This window comes from Meles meles, chromosome 12, assembly GCF_922984935.1.
Source record: "Meles meles chromosome 12, mMelMel3.1 paternal haplotype, whole genome shotgun sequence".
Classification (NCBI taxonomy): Eukaryota; Metazoa; Chordata; class Mammalia; order Carnivora; family Mustelidae; genus Meles; species Meles meles.
This window is the reverse complement of record NC_060077.1, coordinates 2,566,886-2,588,287: the sequence shown is the minus strand read 5'-3', so window position 1 is coordinate 2,588,287 and position 21,402 is coordinate 2,566,886. Positions and strand designations below refer to the sequence as shown.

The 21,402-nt window shown below is 48.3% G+C and overlaps 1 protein-coding gene across 1 annotated transcript; it reads left to right on the top strand.

The window, feature by feature from the left end:
* Window positions 1-643: 643 nt before the first annotated feature.
* Window positions 644-21,123, top strand: DAO (D-amino acid oxidase). The gene is made up of 11 exons (XM_046025789.1): window positions 644-763; window positions 5,416-5,618; window positions 9,105-9,219; window positions 10,445-10,521; window positions 11,174-11,239; window positions 12,671-12,725; window positions 13,978-14,082; window positions 14,975-15,057; window positions 16,521-16,638; window positions 17,310-17,408; window positions 18,629-21,123. The coding sequence occupies exons 2-11, from the start codon at window positions 5,425-5,427 to the stop codon at window positions 18,758-18,760; spliced, it is 1,044 nt and encodes a 347-aa protein (XP_045881745.1). The 5' UTR covers window positions 644-763; window positions 5,416-5,424; the 3' UTR covers window positions 18,761-21,123.
* The last annotated feature ends 279 nt before the right edge of the window (window positions 21,124-21,402 follow it).

Below are 21,402 nucleotides of genomic sequence, written 5' to 3'. Positions count from 1 at the left end.
TTCAAAGCTGACCCAAAGGATGCCTGACTTGGGGCTGCTTAGTCCTTGTCCGGGCCTCAGTCTCCCCATCCACACAGTGAGGCGCCGGGTAATCCTTTGGCTCCAATAATCACAACTCCACGTCTAGCCCTGGCAGGGGAGGGACCTGGAGTTCTGCCGCCCGTGTCTCTGGGATACGGCAGCAAAGAGCCACGCATCCTTATGGCCCAAACAGGCGTTGCCTTGAGTCTCCCCTTGGCCTCATGCATCCAGCATCCAAGAATGGCATTAGGCTGGCCTGCTGGCCGCTGGAGGCCCTGTCCTGTATCTGTGGCCTCCCACAGGGCTGCCAGGCTGACCAGGCTCACAGTGGTCCAGGGAACAACCCTCCCTTCCCCCAGGGTGGCAGCAGGAAGAGGGAAGAAAGGATCGCCTCCAGCTGGCCCGAGAGACAGACCTCCTTGTCCCCATCAGCCCTCCCGCCCTCCCTCCCCCGAGGGCTGTCCCCAGGGGCTTGGGATCAGCCAGAAAAGTCAGGCAACTTTTCAGGGACCAGAAGGAGGGGAGGGGAGAGGAGGGGAGGTCTCCCAGCCTGTGAGCCGCACAGTGCCAAGTCCCGCCCCTCGCTGTGCCCTGTCCATAACTCCAGATTTTGACCCTGAGCTCCAGTCCCAGTTGGCGGGCAGAGGGCTGAGGACAGGACGCCCCAGAATCGGGAAGCTCCCCTCAGGAGATAAGAGCCTGCGTCTACAGCAGCTGTCTCTTCAGAAGTCTGGAAATCCAGGTGAGTGGGGGTGGCGATGTCCCGGGACTCAAAGTCCTCCCAGTGCCAAGGAGAAGGCTCCATGTCAGAGCCCAAGGCAGGTGATAGCTCTGTGGCTAGGCAGGTGCCCTCACCTCTCCAGATCTTCTTCTCCTCCTCTGGAAGCCAGGGATCATAATCACCTCTTATAGGGTTAGTCTGAATATCAAAAGAGGTGATGAACAGAGAGAGCTTAGCACAGAACTGGGCCCGTAGCAAGTACTCAGTAAATGGTCATTATTATTTGGGGACAGGGGGCTGGTAGCCTGCTTGTGAAGCATTTATTGAATCTGTTCCTTTTAAAGGTAAATTGTAAAAATATCAGCGGCAGAAGAAGTAGCCGTATGGGACAACCTGATTTAGTTCAGTCAAATACCTCGCCCGATTTTTTTGTAACAAGTCTCCTTTTTTTTTTTTTTTTTTTTTTTTTTGCTACACACAAATAGCAATCAAAGGCACAAGCTGCCCTAAATTCTTTTTGAGGGACAAGGGAGGTTATAAGCAAACAAACACGAGACTAAAAAGCAAGCAGAAAGCGTCAGGTGTCCACTTACCGCCTGTTGGCTAATAGTTACCTAGCACGGTGTGGAAAGCACAGAGCAGGGTCCAGGTCCCAGTGCTGTCCCACACTGGCTGTGTGACTTTGGCAGAGTGACTTCCTCTCCCTGCATCTCAGCCCCGAGCGGTCAAGAGGAAGAAGCAAGAGGACCACCTGTACTGAACCTACATGTGCCTGGCGAGGGGCAGACGCCCAAAATTCCCCTCCCGCCCCCACGCTGTTGGAGACATTATAATTTATCACACAGATAAATGTGAGAACCTCAGCATCTTCCTGGACGTACCACCCCCCCCCCCCCGCCCCAGCATGTTTGGTTGAAGTAATGGCATAAGACACAGAAGGGCCACACTAAGGGGAATGTCAGCAACAGTGAGACCTAGCAATCGAGCCGTGTGCTTGCCAGTCCCTAAGTTCATGATCCACATGCATGAATGATTTTAACCGGAGGCTGGGTCTGTCCGATCCTACAGCTCGGCTTCTGCTTCGTGGAAGAACGTCATGCGTTTATATTGTGCTTTAATGCACACGCACAATTTGCTCTAATCAGCATCAGATTAGATTCACACAGCTGAAGATGATTGGCTTTAGGAAACACATTCTTGCTTCTCGAGTCTGTGCCTACCAGCAATACACTAAGAATTTGCACGCATGTTGTATGGTATGGGTTCTTTCAACGCAAGACCCTGAAATACTGTCTCTTTATTTTCACCTACTTAGCTCTCAGATGTTTTTTCTTTTTTTTAAAGATTTTATTCATTTGACAGACAGAGATCACAAGTAGGCAGAGAGGCAGGCAGAGAGAGAGGGGGAAGCAGGCTCCCTGCTGAGCAGAGAGCCCGATGTGGGGCTCGATCCCAGGACCCTGGGATCATGACCTGAGCTGAAGGCAGAGGCTTAACCCACTGAGCCACCCAGGCGCCCCTCAGATATTTTCTCAAATGGTGTGATTTGCCAACTTCTCTTGGTGTTGTTTAGGGACGCGGGCTCTGCTGTTCACGGGTGTCTGAACCTCACTTGCTTCATCTGGAAAATGGGCATAATGATAACCCCGAGGGTTGTCAGAGGATGAAAGTATATAAAAGCATGTAAAGCTCTTAGTGCAGGGACTGGAACATGCTAGCAGGCTTATTGCCGTCTCTGTATGGCCCGTTCTTTTCCTGATTCAACCTACGGAGACTTTTTCATCCCAAGACCACAGAAACCCTTTTGTCACAAATGCATCATTTTGGTTGAGTCCCTCCACTTTTCCGGGCCTCAGTTTCTCCGTCTGCATGACAACGTCTAACTCATCTTTAGAACTTTACGTGCTGGAGAAACTGAGTCCCACGCTGTGACTGTCCCTGTTCATCTTGGCCATTTGGTTCTAGATGTTGTTCTGGGCATCCCCCAAGCTCTTCTCTTCGGCACGTGCCCCTGCTCCTAACTAGAGGCTTTGACACCCCTGACCAGCCTGGTTATTGAAAGAGAGGCCATGTGTCTGCTTTGCTTTGGTCCGAGGCCTCTTTCTCCCTGCCCAGAAACCTCTGGAGGGTTTTCACGCTCTCCTCATCCCTCACAACCTCCCCTATAGAAGCAGCTTCTTTTTCTCCATCCTTTGTTGGTTTTCTAGGTGGCATGAGAATGGAAAACAACAACAACAACAACAAAAAAAACCTCAGGCCCCAGAAAAGGCAGAGTGGGGTTCACACCCTGCTTTTCTTCCAATCCTTGTTATGACCTCAAATAACTTAGCTTCCTCTCTCTGACCTTGGCTCCCTCACCTGTGAACTGGGAGGGTGAAAATCAACTGTGGTAATTTATGAGCTTTCTAGCGCTTAACCAGTATTTTCTCTTTTGATCCTCATAAAAACTTGATTCATTCATTCATTCATTCATCCCTGCTATAGGCAGGGCACTATTCTAGGTCCTGGGGATAGAGCAGTAAATAAAAACCCCTGCCCAGGGTCCAGTTGGTTAAGTGTCTGACTCTTGGTTTCAGCTCAGGTCATGATCTCTTGGGTTGTGAGATCGAGCCCCGTGACAGGCCCTGGGCTCAGCAGGGCATCTGCTTGAGCTTCTCTCCCTCTGCACTCCCCCCGCCCCCACCAACTTGTGCACTCACTCTCTTTCTCTCAAATAAATAAATAAACTTTAAAAAAGAAATGTCCCTGTCCTCCTGGAGCTGATACTCTGGTAGGGAGACAACGGGCAGGAAGCTTTGTTAACCCTTAGAAGTCCTCAGTGAGGATGACCAACTCAGCCCTGTTTGCCCCAGGACGGCCTTGGTTTTCTCTCTCAGAGTCCACGTCCTGGGAACATCCTCAGTCCTGAGAAATGGAGGAGATTGGTCACCCTCACTTAGTCAAGTTAAGCGACTTGCCCAGGGACACACAGCTGGTGTGGACCAGACACCAGGCTATGAACCTGTGTATGTCTGACCCCCAGCCTGGGCTGTTACTACAGCCTCCGGGATTCATTTGGGGTATTTGGAAATTACAGGAAAGCTCTCTATTCTTGCCTTCTTATTGCTAATGCACAAAAGTGGTCAACTCTCCGGAGTCTCACAGAGAGAGTCAGAAGGCCCAGAGAGGGGAAGTAACTTGGTCAAGGCCACACAGAGAGTCAGAAGTGAAGCTGGGTTTGATTCTCCCTTCTTCCTCTTCTCCTTCCCTCGGTGTTCTTGCCCTTGTTATCTTCAAGATGCCGGGGGACAGAACGAGGTCACTACATACCGAGGGCCTACTCTGTGCCAAGGGCCATGCCAGAAACTCCCGCCAGGCTAGGGTATTCATTTTCAGGGTGACCCTGTGAGGTCAAGGTCACTCTTAGCTTACAGAAGAGGATATTGAATCTCTTAAGTCAAAGTAGTGGGGAGGAGGGATGGGAGGAGCCTAGGGGTCCTTAAGAGGGTCTGCCCCTGCAACCAAGCCTCACAGCGGGAAGGACAATGAGCAATGCCTTTCCGTTTCCTGGTTTTATCTCCAACTTGGCTGCTGAAACCCCAACGGAGTCCAGTTCTTGTGGGCTGGAGCCGTTTTCCCCTTTTACAAAACTAGGCCATATTGAGAATGTCCTGCCGTTCAGGGCCACGGGGTTGCCAGGAGGCTCGGTCTGTGGGAAGAGGGTTGTGAGTGTAGAGGAGGGAAAGTTGAATTTGGCCCTTCCGGGCATAAACAGTCCCCTTGTTCTGCCTCAGCAGGAGCCCACGGGGTATTTCCCTGCTGTGCAGGGCACAAGCAGCTTCAAGGTCAAAAGCTGCTACGCCTTTTCAACTTCTGAGGACCCAGCCAGCCCAGCCCCTGAGGCGGGCCCTGAGTGGGTGTGCTGGAAGACCTGAGTTCTGTAAGTCAGACCTGCACCCACTTGCTCCCAGCTTGGCACATAGTAGGTGTGCCGTACGTAGACATTGAGTTTTCTTGAATTGAAATGAAATCCCAGCAGCATCACTTACTGGCTGTGTGACCTCAGGTAACTTACTTCACCTCTCTGAGCCTCTTTTTCCTCATCTGAACAACGGGGCCAATAACAGCAGCCCCAGCCTCCTAAGGACGTGGGAGAAGCACTCAGCACTGGGGTTGCACCCAGTAGGTGCTCCACAAATGTCAGTCAACGACTTCTTTTTCACTTGATGCTATGTTGAGGTTTTCACACTGGCCATCTAGTTAAAAGTCCCATCTCTTCTCCAAGGCATGAGTCCTTTTCCCCACTGTTTCCCACAAGGCAAAGGCTCATGAGCATCCCGCCCAAAGTCAATGGCCAGTAGGTGGCAGAGTTGAGGCAGCGTTGAAGCTGGAGCTCGTGGTCCTCGCTGCTAGCCTCCCAGTCTGCGGCTGGACAGAAAACTCTCTCCGGTCCTAGTTACGTTCCTGGCTTGGGGCAAGGTCTTTGGGCAAGGCTCCCCAACCACAGCTGCTTCACTTACCCACTGTGTGACCTTGGGCAAGTTGCTTTGCCTCTCTGTGATTCCATTTTCTGTTTCTGAGGGTCGGTAGGAGGATCAGGTGTAGAAGTGCTTGGCGGTGTCTGGCACTTTCTAAGCGTTCAGGGGACGCTGGCGATGGTGGTGATGGCACACCGCAAACTTTCCTCCCCGCAGGCTGGCACGATGCGCGTGGTGGTGATCGGAGCAGGTGTCACTGGGCTCTCCACTGCCCTGTGCGTCCACGAGCGTTACCATTCGGTCCTGCCGTCGCTGGATGTGAGGGTCTATGCGGACCGCTTCACCCCACTCACCAACAGCGACGTGGCTGCCGGCCTCTGTCAGGCCTACCTCTCGGACCCCAGCAACCCACAGGAAGTGTGAGTGAGGGTCCCAGAGGATGGCCTGGGGAAGTGGAGGGGCTGAGTTCAAAGAGGGGACGCTCCTTCTCAGGGTTCCCATCAGCAAGAACAAGCTCTTTGGTGGGAATGCAAGTTGGTGCAGCCACTTTGGAAAACAGTGTGGAGATTCCTTGAGGAATTAAAAATAGAGCTTCCCTATGACCCTGCAATTGCACTACTGGGTATTTACCCCAAAGATACAGATGTAGTGGAAAGAAGGGTCATCTGTACCCCAATGTTCATAGCAGCAATGGCCACGGTTGCCAAACTGTGGAAAGAACCAAGATGCCCTGCAACGGGTGAATGGATAAGGAAGATGTGGTCCATATACTATGGAGTATGACGCCTCCATCAGAAAGGATGATTACCCAACTTTTGTAGCAACATGGACCGAACTGGAGGAGATTATGCTGAGCGAAAAAAGTCAAGCAGAGAGAGTCAATTATCATATGGTCTCACTTGTTTGTGGAGCATAAGAAATAACACAGAGGACATTAGGTGAAGGAGAGGAGAAGTGATTTGGGAGAAATGGGAGGGGGAGATGAACCAAGAAAGACAGTGGACTCTGAGAAATAAACTGAGGGTTTTGGAGGGGAGGTGGGTGGGAAGTTGGGAGGTCCTGGTGGTGGGTATTAAGGAGGGCACGTATTGCATGGAGCGCTTGGTGTGGTGCATAAACAATGAATCTTGGAACACTGAAAAAAATAACATTAAAAAAAAAAAAGAGCCTCTGCCTTCGGCTCAGGTCATGATCTCAGGGTCTTGGGATCGAGCCCCACATCGGGCTCTCTGCTCAGCGGGGAGACTGCTTCCCCCTCTCTCTCTGTCTGCCTCTCTGCCTACTTGTGATCTCTGTCTGTCAAATAAATAAAATCTTAAAAAAAAAAAAAGAAAAAAGAAAAAGCAACTTGTCAAGGCTTAGAAGAAAATACTACTAAATAGTAAGCCCTACTATATGCCGGGCCAATGGAGGCTTTCCTCCATGCCTCCCCTAAACCGGTGGCTGTGGATGCCATGTACACGGATGGATCAGGAACACTTGAATATTTCTTCCTAGTTTATTTATTTAAAGGTCATTTTCATCCAGTTTCCCCAGGGCTAACAAGAAACAGAGCCCTTCGGGGGCACCTGGGTGGCTCAGTCATTTAGGCAGCTGCTTTCAGCTCAGATCATGATCCTAGGGTCCTGGGATCGAGCCCCACATGGCGGGGGGGGGGTGTCTCTGCTCAGTGGGGGGGTCTGCTTCTCCCACTCCCTCTGCTGCTGCCTCTCCTTGTGCTCTCTCTCGCTCGCTCTCTCTCTCTCATTTCTCTCTCAAATGAAAAAAAAAATCTAAAAAAAAAGAAAACAGAGCCTTTCAAATCCCAGCAATAATTACAAAGAAGGACAAAATGCACTAAAATCCTTGATACTGGGTACAGTAGGGGGCAATTTTGCCCTAGGAGATGTATTTTTTTTCCATATATAAATTCATAAAAAGATCTTTCAGTTTATTTGAACTCATTCCAATTGCCTTTTTTTTCTTTTAAAGATTTTATTTGACAGACAGAGATCACAATTAGTCAGAGAGGTAGGCAGAGAGAGAGGAAGGGAAGCAGGCTCCCTGCTGAGCAGAGAGCCCAATGTGGGGCTCGATCCCAGGACTGAGGGGCTGGATCCCAGGACTGCGGGGCTGGATCCCAGGACTGCGGGGCTCGATCCTGGGACTGAGGGGCTGGATCCCAGGACAATGGGATCATGACCTGAGCCAAAGGCAGAGGCTTTAACCCACTGAGCCACCGAGGTGCCCCTCCAATTGTCATTTCTAACAGTCTCTCGGCTGTATTTAACAGCTTGGAAATCTATCTCCCCCAAATTTGCCCATTGCGACAATCATTTTTTTTTTAAAGATTTATTTATTTCACAGAGAAAGATCACAAGTAGGCAGAGAGGCAGGCAGGAGAGGGGGAAGCAGGCTCCCTGCTGAGTAGAGAGCCCGATTCGGGGCTCGATCCCAGGACCCCGAGATCATGACCTGATCCCAAGGCAGAGGCTTAACCCACTGAGCCACCCAGATGCCTGCGACAATCATTTTTATTTAACAAATTTTAAATGTGTTTATTTTAGCTCCAGTTAGGTAACATACAGGGCTACATTAGTTTCAGGTGTGCACTCCTCGGATTGAATGCCTGGTGCTTGCCACACGTGTTTTCCTTCATCCCCATCACCTATATCCCGCACGCCCCACCCACCTCCTCTCTGGGAACCATCACTTTGTTCTCTACAGTTGAGAGTCTCTTTTTCTCTTTTCCCCTTTGCTCAGTTGTTTTGTTTCTTTAATTCCACATAGGAGTGAGATCATAGGGCATTCGTCTTTCCCTTATTTCGCTTAGCATTGTCCTCTCTAGCTCTGTCCATGTCGTTGCACATGGCAAGATTTCATTCTCTTTTGTGGCTGAGCAGTAGTCCATTGTATATATAGACCACATCTTTATCCATTCATCAATTGATGGACTCTTGGGCTGCTTCTGTATCTTGTCTATTGCCAATAATGCTGCTATGAACGGGATGCATGTATCCGTTTGAATTAGTGTTTTTGTATTCTTCGGGTAAATACCCAGTAGTGTGATTGCCGGATCATAGGGTAATGCTAGTTTTAACTTTCTGAGGATCCTCCAGGTGGATGTTTGGGTAGGTGGATGACCTGGTGTAGCAAAGGTTATTTTGTCTGTTTAGAAACTGCAAACTGCTGGCTGCTTCAGGAAAGAATCCCCAAGTGTGTAAAGACTCAAACGGAAGTTACATTCTCCCGTAAATTCTAAAACCGATGTTCCTAACCAGTGGGTGATAATTTAGGGGCCTGGGTTCCTTGCATCTCACAGCTCTGCTGTCCTCCTCTGTGGCTTCTCATGTGGCCACAGTACCTGTGTCATCATACCTTCTGATGTCACTAGGCTTTGGTTTTAGAAGGAGTACAGCATGAAGATGATGTGCGCAGTCTTAGGGTCCACTGGGCAGAGTGCAGTCACGTGACCACACCCAGCTGCATGGGAGCCGAGGAGATGTAGCCAGGTTCCGTGCCCAGGAAGAGGTGGAGGAAAGTGTTTGGGAGCCGCAAGCCAAGGTCTCCTGCTGGCATTTGTATGCAGGGGGGAGTGCTTGGAGTGAGCCTGAATTGTGGGACAGATCTCAAAGTAGGCCCAAGCCATCATTTAAACTTGCAGCTACATGATCCCAAGGTTGAGGTGGGCTCCAAATGGTTGTGCTGGACCATCCCTTGCTTCCTACCTTCTCTTTCCTATCAATGGGGAAAACTACTAGAAAGTCCCATAAGCATTTGGGATATTGCAGAAGGGAATGTGGTGGGTTTCTGAATTTTGACCTATCCCCACCAGCCTGGTCACAATCCCAATGTAAGCCAACCCTAAGAGATTTCTCATCCAGCTTGGGGTATTAGGTGACCAAGAATCTGTGGGATCTTTCCAGGCATTGGAACCGGCAGACCTTCGACTATCTCCTGAGCCACATCCATTCTCCCAATGCTGCAAACATGGGCCTGGCCCTAATCTCAGGCTACAACCTCTTCCGTGAAGCTTTTCCGGTGAGTGAGGCGTCCTTGATCACAGACAGGCCAGAGCTGGGAGCCCAACTCTAGGGAGTACTTTGAGCCTTGTAGGCGACAGCCTCTTACATTCAAATCAAGTTTCCTTTAAATTCTATTTCTGCTTTAAAATTATTTTTGGTTCTGATTTTGTCCTTAAATTGGCAGAGACCAAAGAATTTTCTGATGAACCAGGGGAACCAGCCTTTTGTCGATGCAACTCCAGACATGTCCTGTAGTGGTGGTGATTTCATGCTGAAGTCACAAGGTTGCCTGGGCCCCTGGAGATGCCAGGACTTTTCACCAAGAGAGACTAAAACACTCATCATGGCACAGGAGTCTTACTTTGTACCAGGCCCTGTGCTAACTACTTTACAACTAGTGACTTGCTTAATTCTCATAGTAACCAGCAAGTAAGTGCTATCATTAGCCTCTTTGTACAATGAGGAAATAGAAGCTCAGAGAAATGGAGTAACTTCCTCAAGTCACAAATCTCTTACATGATAGACCTGGGATTTGAACTCAGGTTGTCTGGGACCCCATGGTGCCCAATGTACTAAGAAGGCACAGCCTTGGGGGATGTTCTCAAGTTGCTTGGAGGAGATGGTTTTGGCTGTGCGCCCAGAAACCCAGGCCAGCTCTCTAAGGCTGAGTCAATGTTTAGCACTGGGCTACAGGCATCACCCATATTATCTGTTCTCTTCCGTGGGACCAAGAGGATTATTAACTCCTTGATACAGACAAGAGATGGAAGTCTCCGAGAATTCAAGGTGGTCTGTGGGGAGGCCCAAAACTCCACCAGGTTGTCTGATTCTATGCTCTGCTGCTTCCCTCTCTCACCCTTGGTATAACCCTCATGGTCAGTGGTTTCGGTCCTACTTCTGACTCTTACCCCATCACTTGCCTTCAGCCTTATTCTCACCTTACCCTGCCTTCATATAGCATCGTGGTTAAGACCATGGACTCTGAAGCCAGACTGTTGGTTCAGCTCCATTGTTTATTAGTGGTGTGACTTTAGACAAGTTGCTTAACCTCTTTAAGTCTCAGCTGGCCCATCTGTGAAAATGGAGATAATAATAGTATGTATCTCAATGAACTGTTGGGGATATTAAATGGATAGGTATAAGTAACATACTTGGAAAGGCACCTTACCCATGGTACACATTGGACAACTTTCAATTCACTTCCACTCATCCCTGTGCCTCCCTCTCTCTTCCCTTGGCAGGATCCTTCCTGGAAGGACACAGTTCTGGGATTTCGGAAGCTGACCTGCAGAGAGTTAGATATGTTCCCTGATTATAGGTGAGGTTGTTGTCAAGGGCAAAGGGGCTGTGGTCCCATGATTCAGACAGATCTGCCCAGAAAGCAGCAGAATATGGAGGCACCAAGTTTACTGTTCCATCCAAAGTCAAAAGCCACTGGTACATTGGACTCCTGCTGCTCTGTTCAGCTTCTTTGGAGAAGCCACCCACCCAACGGGACCCTGGGCTAAGATGGTGGGGGATATGGAGTCACAGATTTGAAGCCCAGAAGCTCCATGTCACTACCCTCTTTTGTAGATGAAGAAACTGAGCTACAGCGAGGCTGATATCCCAAGGTCACCAAAGCAACCAAAATGGGATTCCAACCCAGTCTGTGTGACTCCGAATACCTCTATTCTTTCTCTTGCAGTCTGATGTCTCTTTGGTCCTCCCCTCACCCCACCCCATACCTGAATCCCCTCTAAGAATGCATATCCAGTCTCCATGTGCACACCCCAATGTCAGAGATGGGTTTTCTGATAAAAAAATTTTCTTTGCACTGAAAACCAGTTCTCATCTGAACTTCACTCAGTGGTCCTGGCTCTACACTTGGGGGTCCCCCAAAATGAGACTCCTCCCACCTCCATTTGAAAGTCTGAATATCATTCTGATTCTGATTCTTTATCACCTCTCTTGCCTGGTTTTGACTCTAGCTATGGCTGGTTCAACACAAGCTTGATTGTGGAGGGGAGGAGGTATCTACCATGGCTGACTGAAAGGTGAGAATTTCAACTTTGGTTTAAGGAAAGCACCTCCCAAGGACCAGGGTGTCTACTGACAATTGTTCCTGGGATTTGTTTTTGTTTTTGTATTTATAAACCCCAAATGTTAAAGGAAAACTCAGTCTTGGTGGGAGCTATCATTGGTTCTGATCACTTCTGTGTACTAAACCATGGTTTCCATATCTGATTGGGCATCAGAACCACCTGGGCCACTCTTGACATGTGATATTTATTATTGACCTCACCAAAATCTGTAGTGTTTGTGTAATTGTTTTAAATGGATTCTCTTAAGTTTTCCAGACATATTTACATCATTTGCAAAACATAAGTTGCTTTTTATTTTTATACCTCATTTTTTTTTTCTTGTCTAACTGCTATGGCCACTACCTCCAGAACAATGTTAACTAATACAGGGCATAGAGGTTGTCTCTGTCTTATTCATGATGTTAATAGAAATCCTGCAGTGTTCTAAATTAGCAAACTCTAGCTTGAGAGACATATTTATATTGATATGAGTAGTAAGGAAGATTCCACATATTTCCTATGTTTTACTATTTTATTAAGATTTTTAAAAAATCTAGAGTGGATTGCAGCTTTTTTCAAATGACCTGAGGAGAGTTTTAGAAATGCAGATTTCAGTACCCCACTTTACATCTACTGAATCGGATCCTCTGGGGTGGGGCTTAGAAAATTGTGTTTTAAGAAGTTCCCTTAGTGATTCTAATTATCAGCCACATTTGGGAATCATTGCACTAAATCATAGTTATTTCTCCTAACATTAGGATACTTATGACTCCTATCCAGCCTCTAACTAAACTAAAAATCTCACCTTTTCTATCTTTAGGAAATAGTCCTGGAGTTATGCTTCACCTTTCATAGGATTTACTTCCTGTTCTTTTCATGTTTCTCCTACATTTCTAAAAATGACAGTTATTTTTCCTCTGGGACATTTTGAGGGAGGGGTGGATGCCCCCAGCTCACCTTCCTCCTCATGCCTTCCTTCTGACGAAGGGGTTTTTAGCATTGGTTCAACTCTGCCCCTCCTCCACCCTGCATCTCATTCTCTTTGATGGTACAAAGCAATGTGGTGGTAGTAAGAAGAGTTTTGAACTAAGAGGTCTGGGTCTAAGTCCCAATCCCATCATTAACTCACTGTATGACCTTCACCAAAGCTCTTCTCCCATCTCCATCTGCTTGACAAGGGGCTTGGGTCATCTCAGGTTTCTTAAGGGACATTTCATGGACCATTAGTCCATCAAGGTGCTTATGAATTGATCTGATCTGACTACACAGCCATTTTCTCAAGGAGCATCCTGTGGGACTAACCTCCACAGAAGGTTCTTTGAGGGAACACCCACCATGCCATCTTCTTGGAGAGATGGGACAAAGAACTGAATACTGGGCTTTTTGATGTGTCTGATCCCCCAGGTTAACTGAGAGGGGAGTGAAATTCTTCCACCGGAAGGTAGAGTCTTTTGAGGAGGTGAGTTGAAGGGCTGGAAGGGGCCGGATGTGGGAGAAAGGTGAAGAGGGGAGGCCTCTGCTTCCTGTTGCTGGGTTGGGGGCCCCCTTGTCAGAATCCCAGGGTCCCCTTGAGGCCTGTTCTTGTCTCCAGGCCTTTCTTCAACCCCACAGGGACTCAAACATTCTGTCTTGATGTTGGTGGCTAGAACAAAGGGATGGTAAGATAGTAGTGGACATTAGGGACTAATCTACCTCTGAGCCTCCATGGGTTTTAGTGCCAGAGAGCTAGCTGCCTCTTCCCAGTATCAGCTGCACTCCACTCTTGAGTTCCAGATACTTGGTTGCCTCCTACATAAATCAGGGTTAATGTTTCTGCAAAGTCAAGGCTCTTAGCTGACTTGGCTTCAGAGTGACACCGTCATCAATAACAATGATAGTAGCAGCTATCACCATCAGGCACTGGCTCAACACCAGGAGATTTCTTGCAAGACTTCACTCAATTCTAGCACCTAGAATGTTCTTAGCATATGAAGGTGTTGGTAAATATAGCTACTGGCATTATATATGAGTACCTGCTCCAGGTTGAGCCCTAATGGGCACTTGGGATACATGGTTGATTCAGAGACAGCCCCTTATTCCCACGAAGCTCACAGTCCATTGTAGCAACTACTGTCTCTTGAATGACAACAGTGCCTTGCAATGTATATGTCCCATGACTGTCCTATGAAGGGAGTCCCTGGCACTGGTCTGGGGAGTTGGGTGCCCATCATGCTATACCCTTGAACTGTCAAGTATCCCACACCTGCACAGAGCCTGGGGTTCCCACATGCCTTCTGAAAATGCCTCAGCAGAGCAGAAGGCAAGAGAATGAAATAAAAAGGAGTCAGAAGGAGGAAGAGAACTATCTCTGCATCTGACTTCTTCTGGGAGGTCCCAAGAAGCTTTCCCCCACTCCACAGTCCTCCTTCCTGAACACTTTCACATCCAGGGTCACACTGGATCCTTACACAGCCTAAGAACAGATATTACCAGCCCTACTTAATAGGGAAGGCAGAAGAGCCTTGAGGAGGTGATGGGACATTTCTGAGGTCACATAGCACGTAAGTGGTGGAGTGGAGATCTGGAGTCTGTTCCTTGTATTCCTCATTGAGTCCCCTCCCTGCTGTTCCATAGGGAGCAGAGAGCTGCGGGGTGAAGGGTGGAGGGAAGGAGGAGGCAGGGGATACCAGGGCCCTCCCCCCCATGCCACATGCTCTGTTCATTGCTGCCAGGTGGCAAGAGACGGTGCTGATGTGATTGTCAACTGTACCGGGGTGTGTGCTGGGGCATTGCAGCCAGACCCTCTACTGAAGCCAGGCCGGGGACAAATTATTAAGGTGAGTGTGAAGGTGAGGGATGGAAGCTGCTGATTTTCTTGACAGAGATTGTAGCAGCCTGCTTATTTCCTCTCCGAAGATAGAGGATGTGTTGGGGACATCTGTTAGAGGAGCCTCACAGATTTGGGGCAATTGACATATTAAAGAAATAAGAAGGACCAACATAATCCCTCCAAACATTCTCTTTTGGGTTTTTTTTCATAATATAGCAAAGCATGCATGTATATGTTTGTATCTATGTAGAAGTTGCATATTCCTGTATTATAATAAAAAGAGCAAACAATTTTGGAGTGTTTATTAAGTGCCAGGTACAGGTGTGAGCATTTTATTATGTTATTAATTTAATCCTTACCGGAACACTTTGAGATGAGGTCTATCATATAGCCATTGCTATTTTACAGATGGGAAAACTGCGGTACAGAGGAATTAAGTAACATGCACAAATTGTCATGGGTAGTGGATTGTGGAATTGGGATTGATACCCTGGCCACCTGGTTTAAGAGCTTGTGTCTTATAAACATTATCCCACATTGCCCCTCACTGTGTATGTGTGCCTGTGTGTGAAGGATGCCCATTTGTGGACATGTGTGTATATGTGTGCCTGTGAGAGTGTTGGTGTGTTCCTGATGTGGGCTGATGTGTATGCATATGGTTCATGTGTGCTGGGCTTTTCTGTGGTCATGTAAGTGAGAATGTGTGATATTTCAGGGACCGGGGATGGCTCTTCCTGCAAGGTCAAGCAGTCAGTGCAGACTTGGAGCACAGGGGTCAGTGGAGTGCTGAGGAATGGGCTTTGCCACACTTGTCAGAACATCTAAGCAGACAGGGGAGCAGGGCAGGGACGCCCAGTGATCAACTCCTCTAATGAGACTTGTCTGCCCTCAATCAACAGGTGGATGCCCCTTGGATGAAGCACTTTATTCTCACCCATGACCCAGAGAAAGGCATCTACCAGTCCCCATACATCATCCCAGGGTAAGAATCTAACATCTTAGGGCAGAAGAAGGGACACCTTCATGCCCTCCCCATGCTGCCCTCCCCAGGCCCTTTGCTTAGTCCCTGCAGGTTTTTTCTTCCAATGTTTTCTAAGTGAGGTTGAGCCATTAAATCCCTGGAAAGGCAGGACTCAGCCTTAACTGGACTCCATCTTGGATACGCTTTTGGACAACAGGAGTGGTGATCCTGGAGACAAGGGTAGTGGGTGTGAGGGCAGTGACTCTGGAAGATAACAGAAATAACAGGAGTGTGGTGGGAATAGGGATCCGGGTTGTTGGTGAGGATGGTATTAATGGGAGAGGTGATGATGGTAGTCAAGATGATGGTCATGCTGATGGGATGACAATGTCACCGAGATAGTGGTGATAGCGGAGATAGTACTGTCATTGTTGGGAGAGTTCACGGGGTGGTGATTGGGACAAGGATGGTAGAGTGCTAACATTAATGGGGTGGTGTGGTGTTGGCGAGGAGGCCGATGATGATGGCAGTGATTGGGAGTGGAGACAGTATCTGGTGCTGACTGAAGATGCCATCAACGATGATGTACAGTGGAGATGACAAGCTCAAAGGCAGTGTTAATTCATGTTGACTGGGACACTAACACTAAGTGGGGCTGTGCTATCTTCATGGGAATGTTAGTGGTGTAGAGATGACATTATCAATGGCAACATGAATGCTGGTGGTGGAAATGGTGGATGGGGTTGATGGTGATGACATCTTCATGGTAGCAAAGAAGGCAGTTGTGAAGATGATGTTGTCGACATAGATGACGGTTTTCCAGTTTCATTAAGGTATAACTGACGAATGGCGAACATTTACAACGTACGTGACAATTTGATGATTGTATACATTGTGTGATATGATTACCACAATAAGATTAGCTAAGACATCTATCACGTCACATAATTATGATTTCCCTGTGTGTAGGGAGAACATTTAAGATTCACTCTCTTGAGGCGCCTGGGTGGCTCAGTGGGTTAAAGCCTCTGCCTTCTGCTCAGGTCATGGTCCCGGGGTCCTGGGATCGAGCCCCACTTCAGGTTCTCTGCTCAGCGGGGAGCCTGCTTCCCCCCCACCTCTGCCTGCCTCTCTGCCTCCTTGTGATCTCTGTCAAGTAAATAATAAAATCTTAAAAAAAGAGACTGACTCTCTTAGCAGTTTTCAAGTATGTAATACAGTGTTGCTAACTGTAGTCGCCATGCTGTGCGTTGGAAGAGGTGACGAGGCTGACGGCGGCATTAACGGTGACGGTGGAGAGGGTGGCGGGTGCCGATGACAGTGGCAGTTGCAGTGGCGTTGACGGTGGTGTTAGCAAGGATGACGATGCGGATGGTTGCGGGGACTTAGATCGAGATGGCTGAAAGGGTGAACGTAGCAATGACCCCCGTTCATCTCAAAGGCTACATTTCCCTTCGTCACTGACCCTCGTCACTTTTACCTAGGATGCAGGCAGTGACCCTGGGAGGCATCTTCCAGCTGGGGAATTGGAGTGAGGTAAACAACATCCAGGACCACAATACCATCTGGGAAGGCTGCTGCAGACTGGAGCCCACACTGAAGGTAAGGCGGGGAGGGGTATCGGTACCCCAGACCAGGGTCTCGGCAGCTTGATCACGAGGCCCCTTGAGGATGGGAAGACACTGCCCCTGGGATAACTGGGCAGATTTATTCCAGCAAGGGACTGTGAAATTCACTAGAATTTGATAATGCACAAGGAAGTCCTACTGTGAACTGGTGACCCCAATCGATCCTTGACTAAGAGTTGCTGTCTTTCGAGGTGACGTCCCTAGAAACACTTTAGTCTGTCTGCACAAGGAGCAGATACATTTGTCCTAGAAATCTCAGTGTTTGCTGTTTGTGTGTTTTGAAATCTCAGTCTTTTCCTTTGCCTGTTGGTGGCAAGGACCGTGGTGGTGTTGGTGGTGATGAATGCGCTCATTCGGGCAGGACTGTTGACGTCGTGGTGGTGGCTAGTGGTGGTGGCTGATGGAGATGGGGTCATCGATAGAACCGGTAGTGGTGTGGTAAGAGCGACAATAATGACGTTGGCGGCCGATAAAGGTGGTAATGGTAGTGATGGTTAATGGAAGTGATGGTGTACTTGTTGGTGATGATAATGAGACTCCAAAGCTAACTCTATCACCAAAAAATGGCAGCAGCAAAAAAAAAAAAAAAAAAAAAAAAAAAAAAAAAAAAATCCAGAGATGAATTCTTAACACCTTTTTTTCCAGGATGCCAAAATTGTTGCTGAATTTACTGGACTCCGGCCAGTACGCCCCCAGATTCGGCTAGAAAGAGAACGGCTTCACTTTGGATCTTTAAACACAGAGGTATGCTCTCCTGGCAAGGAAAGCCAAGTCCTCCCCTACCCCTGGTAGGCTTTGGCATTTCCAGTCTTGCCTGACACCTGGTTTCACATAGCCTACTGGCAGGCCAGGGCAATGCTGGCTAACCTCCCCTCCTCTGTAAAGAAACTGAGGTTCAGTGATGGTAAGGGACTTGTTCAAGTTTACAGAGAGGGTGCACCTTGGTTTGTCAAAGCCTGTGATCCAACGACCTCACTGAATCTTTCCTCCAGCTCTTTGGGGCAGGGACTGCTTCCCCATGCTTCAGGTGAGGATAATGGGGATCTAAGACCCGAAATCATATGGCGAAATCAGACAACTGGTGAAGGGCATGGCTGGGAGGTGGTTTGAACTTGACTCCAGAGCCATTTTGCAGATGTCCATTTTGCGGCTGCTCCATCAGCTCTCTGGGGTTCCTCTTTCATGTTCCTTCTTCTGGGCTAAGAAGGGGCTTATTGAGATGGTGGCAGATGCCCTGGCTTAGGGAACTGACCTGACCAGGTGGTAGCTGGGGTCGCCACAGGAATGCCATCCTCCTCGTGTAAGTCCTCCTTCCTCCCTTATGCCGGGCATATGGGGTGTGTGTGTGTGTGTGTGTGTGTGCGTCTGTGTATGTACGACAATTTTGTGTATGTGATATGTGTATATGGGATGTGTATGTGCTTGCCTGCCTGTGTACACACATACAGAGGAAAGAGTCACATATGGAGTCCGACTCCCTGCTGATGGTTTTAGCTTTAAAAGAGGCCCCAGGGGTCTTGTCTCTGTCCCTGGGACAAATTAGCGTGCTAGCCAGAGTAGCCCCCGTAGGATGCCCTGGCTTTTCTTTCCTCCAGAGGTGGGTAGAAGATTCTATCTATTAACACAAGAGGTTTGGCATTCCAGAGCAGGATGGAAACAAGAAAGGTGATTTAGGGAACGTCAAACAATTTGGTTGGGGGAGGGAATCCCCGACTTCAAGTTCTTGATGACTCTACTTTTCCCACGCTGAGTGTATAAAGCAGGTCCATCTTCTAAGCAAAAGAGAGCCTAGGGTGTTGATCTCCAGCTCCCCGAACAGTCCCCTTACTGGACTTGGGGTCCCACCATTCTGCCAGGGAACTCAAAGGCCCTCTGATGCCCTCTGGCTTTCCCCAGAACTCTTCGGGGGGAGCTTCTGAGTCTTCCAGGGCCCTCCTGGCTACCTTCTCTTTTGCCTCTCCCAGGTCATCCACAACTATGGTCATGGAGGCTACGGGCTCACCATCCACTGGGGCTGTGCCATGGAGGCCGCCAAGCTCTTTGGGAAGATCCTAGAAGAAAGGAAGTTGCTCAGGATGCCACCACCCCACCTCTGAAAACACTGCCACCCCAAGGACTCCCCGTGCCCCTCAGCCAACCAATCAATGTTACCCCCCACCCCCGGCTGTCACCCACCCTCCACTTCTACCCTGGTTCCTTTCTGCAAGAAACACAAGATGAGACAGGGGTAAGGTGGGCCCTACTTGGGACCCACTCTGGGCTACACAGAATAAAGAACAGCTGGGGGCTGTCACATTCTAAGTCCTCAGAAGAAAGGAAAGCTCAGAATATCAAAGGGGCCAGCAGAAAATTGAGGACAGTTGAGGTTAGGTAACTTGAGGACAAGTTACATTAACATATTAAAAAGGTTCTGAAAAGTCCTGCAACAAAGACATCTAACTGATGTTCTTTCATCTGGACCTAAACTTATTTAGCTATGGAACCCTTTTTGCCCTGAGCACTAATGCCACAGAGTGCACTTGAGGGAAGGCTGTGAAAGATCTCATTGTAGGAAGTCACATGCAGAGCTGGAGTGCAGGGAGGCAGAAGAGGGAAGGCATCGAACTCACAACACGATACCCATTCAGCATCCGGGATTCCCAACAGCATCAGCGACCTGCTGATTGGTCCCATGGTAATCCCTAAGGAGGGGCCACCAGAGGTTTCATCCCACAAGGAACTGAACTCACCAAGCATAATCCTTGTTTGGGGGCAGATTTAATGTCTCTCTTCTGTTCTGACTGGTACCCTCTAAGATGATAAACAGACCTCCAGATGTTCTTGAAAGCCTTGAGTGAACCTAGAGGGCATCTTAGCATCTTTATCTCTAATTCTCTGTATCAGACTCTGGGGTGGAATCTGCATCCGTCTGGGTTTTTGAGAAAGACCAGAACCTGGAGGAAGCCTTCACGCACCCGGGGCCCGTGGCACCCTATGTGCTGTGACGAGGTCTTGATTGGCCCACGTCCTGCCGTCTACAACCACGCCATCACTATCTGTTCCTTCCCATGCCGTGTCACCTGCTGGGGTCTCCATGAAGCATCTGCCATGATTTTGACCAACGCTGAGCTAAGTAGAGTGAGGGAACCGAGGTCTGTTAGAGTTCCCATCCTAATCATAAGAATAAGAATAAATTATTAATTATCATTATTATTATTATACCTAAAACGTGTTGCCTTCTCCCTGGGCATTGGTACTCAACTCTTGCACGCGTTACTCGTGTAATGTGCAGTCACACACACACCTGCCCACAAAGTAGCTCCCATTCCCATTTCACTGGTGAACAAGGTACAGAGAGGCAGTTCTGGCCAACACCTAGGAAGGAGTAGGAAGGAGATCGAGAGCCAGACGTTGGGTGATTCAAGTGCCTCACTTCTAACCAGTGCACAATACCGAATCCCGGGCTGGGACGTGAAGATCCAGCTATGGAGGAAGCTGCTGAGTATTCCCTTGACTCCTTTAGAAGGAACTCGCTCCCTCCTCCTCAGAGCCTCATTGGGTCAAGTCTAGGGACTTGCCCAAGATTGGTTGGGGGCATCTCCCTGTGCCTGGAGTGGAACACAGCATTCAGTATCGGGCCAAAGTGATGACTTTCCCCAATCTAAAATTCCCAAGGAAGAGAAACCCGTACTGGTCAAGGCTAGGTGGTCAGCAGGAACCCCATCGAACTTAGAAGACAGTGAACAGACAAAAAAATACAGGGACCCGGAAGTCCACCCTATACCTTTCCTGTTTTCTTTGTAAATGGTAAGAACCTCTTTGCAATGTGGCTTCCACTCCATTCTGCTGGAAATTCAGAGCAGAAGGAGCATGGGGAACATTCCCCAACCCACGTGACATTGGAGGAGGTTTAGCAATGCTTGATTTCTCCACCTTCCCTTCACCTACCATTCCTGCTCTCTCCCTGAAGGTGATCTATGACCATATTTTTCGACGAATTCTTGGCAGCTTGATGAATTTAGGGAGTATTATCATTCCTTGTAGAATCGCCTCAGCGTTTTTGTTGAGAATCAATTGACCATAACTATATGGGTGTATTTTTTTGGAATTTCAATTCTATTCCATGTGATCTATGTCTATCCTCGCGTTAGTACCACACTATCTTGATGACTGTAGCTTTGTAAGAAGTCTTACAATGAGGAAGGTGAGTCTTCCACGTTTATTCCTCTTTCTCAAGTGGACTTTTTTTTTTTTTTAACTCTCCTGCATCCTTTGTAGCTCCATATGAATTCTAGATCAATTTGAGGGGGGGCGTATTGATGGACACCTCAACAATAGTAAGTCTTCTGATCCATGAACATGGACTATTTCTCCGTTTATTCAAATCTTCAATTCCTTTAAGCAATGTTTCGCAGTTTGTAAAAGGCTTGCCCTCCTTTTGTTAAACTTATCCCTAAGAATTTTACTCTTTCGGACAGTATTGTGAGTGGAATTGCTTTCTGATGAATTTAGAAAGTGTTCTGTTCTCTGGCATGGTGGGGGTAGGGGGGTTTGAAGTGGTTCATCTCGAGTATTCTTGATTAATCGTGAGTATGTGACATGTCTGTATGTTTAAATGTCACGGAAGCAGAATATGGCATTGTACCACCAATGACTAAAGTCTGATCGAAACCACTGAGTCTTTGAAGAGTGAGAAAGGGCTTTCAGATTGGCATTCTGTATGCCTCCCACAACTCTCTGCATACTTCCATTAGGGCTC

Coding starts and splice junctions, on each gene's coding strand:
- DAO (XM_046025789.1), top strand. CDS start 5,425: ATGCGCGTGGTGGTGATCGGAGCAGGTGTCACTGGGCTCTCCACTGCC. Junction 10,522..11,173: donor GATATGTTCCCTGATTATAG/GTGAGGTTGTTG, acceptor TTTTGACTCTAG/CTATGGCTGGTTCAACACAA. Junction 11,240..12,670: donor CTACCATGGCTGACTGAAAG/GTGAGAATTTCA, acceptor CTGATCCCCCAG/GTTAACTGAGAGGGGAGTGA.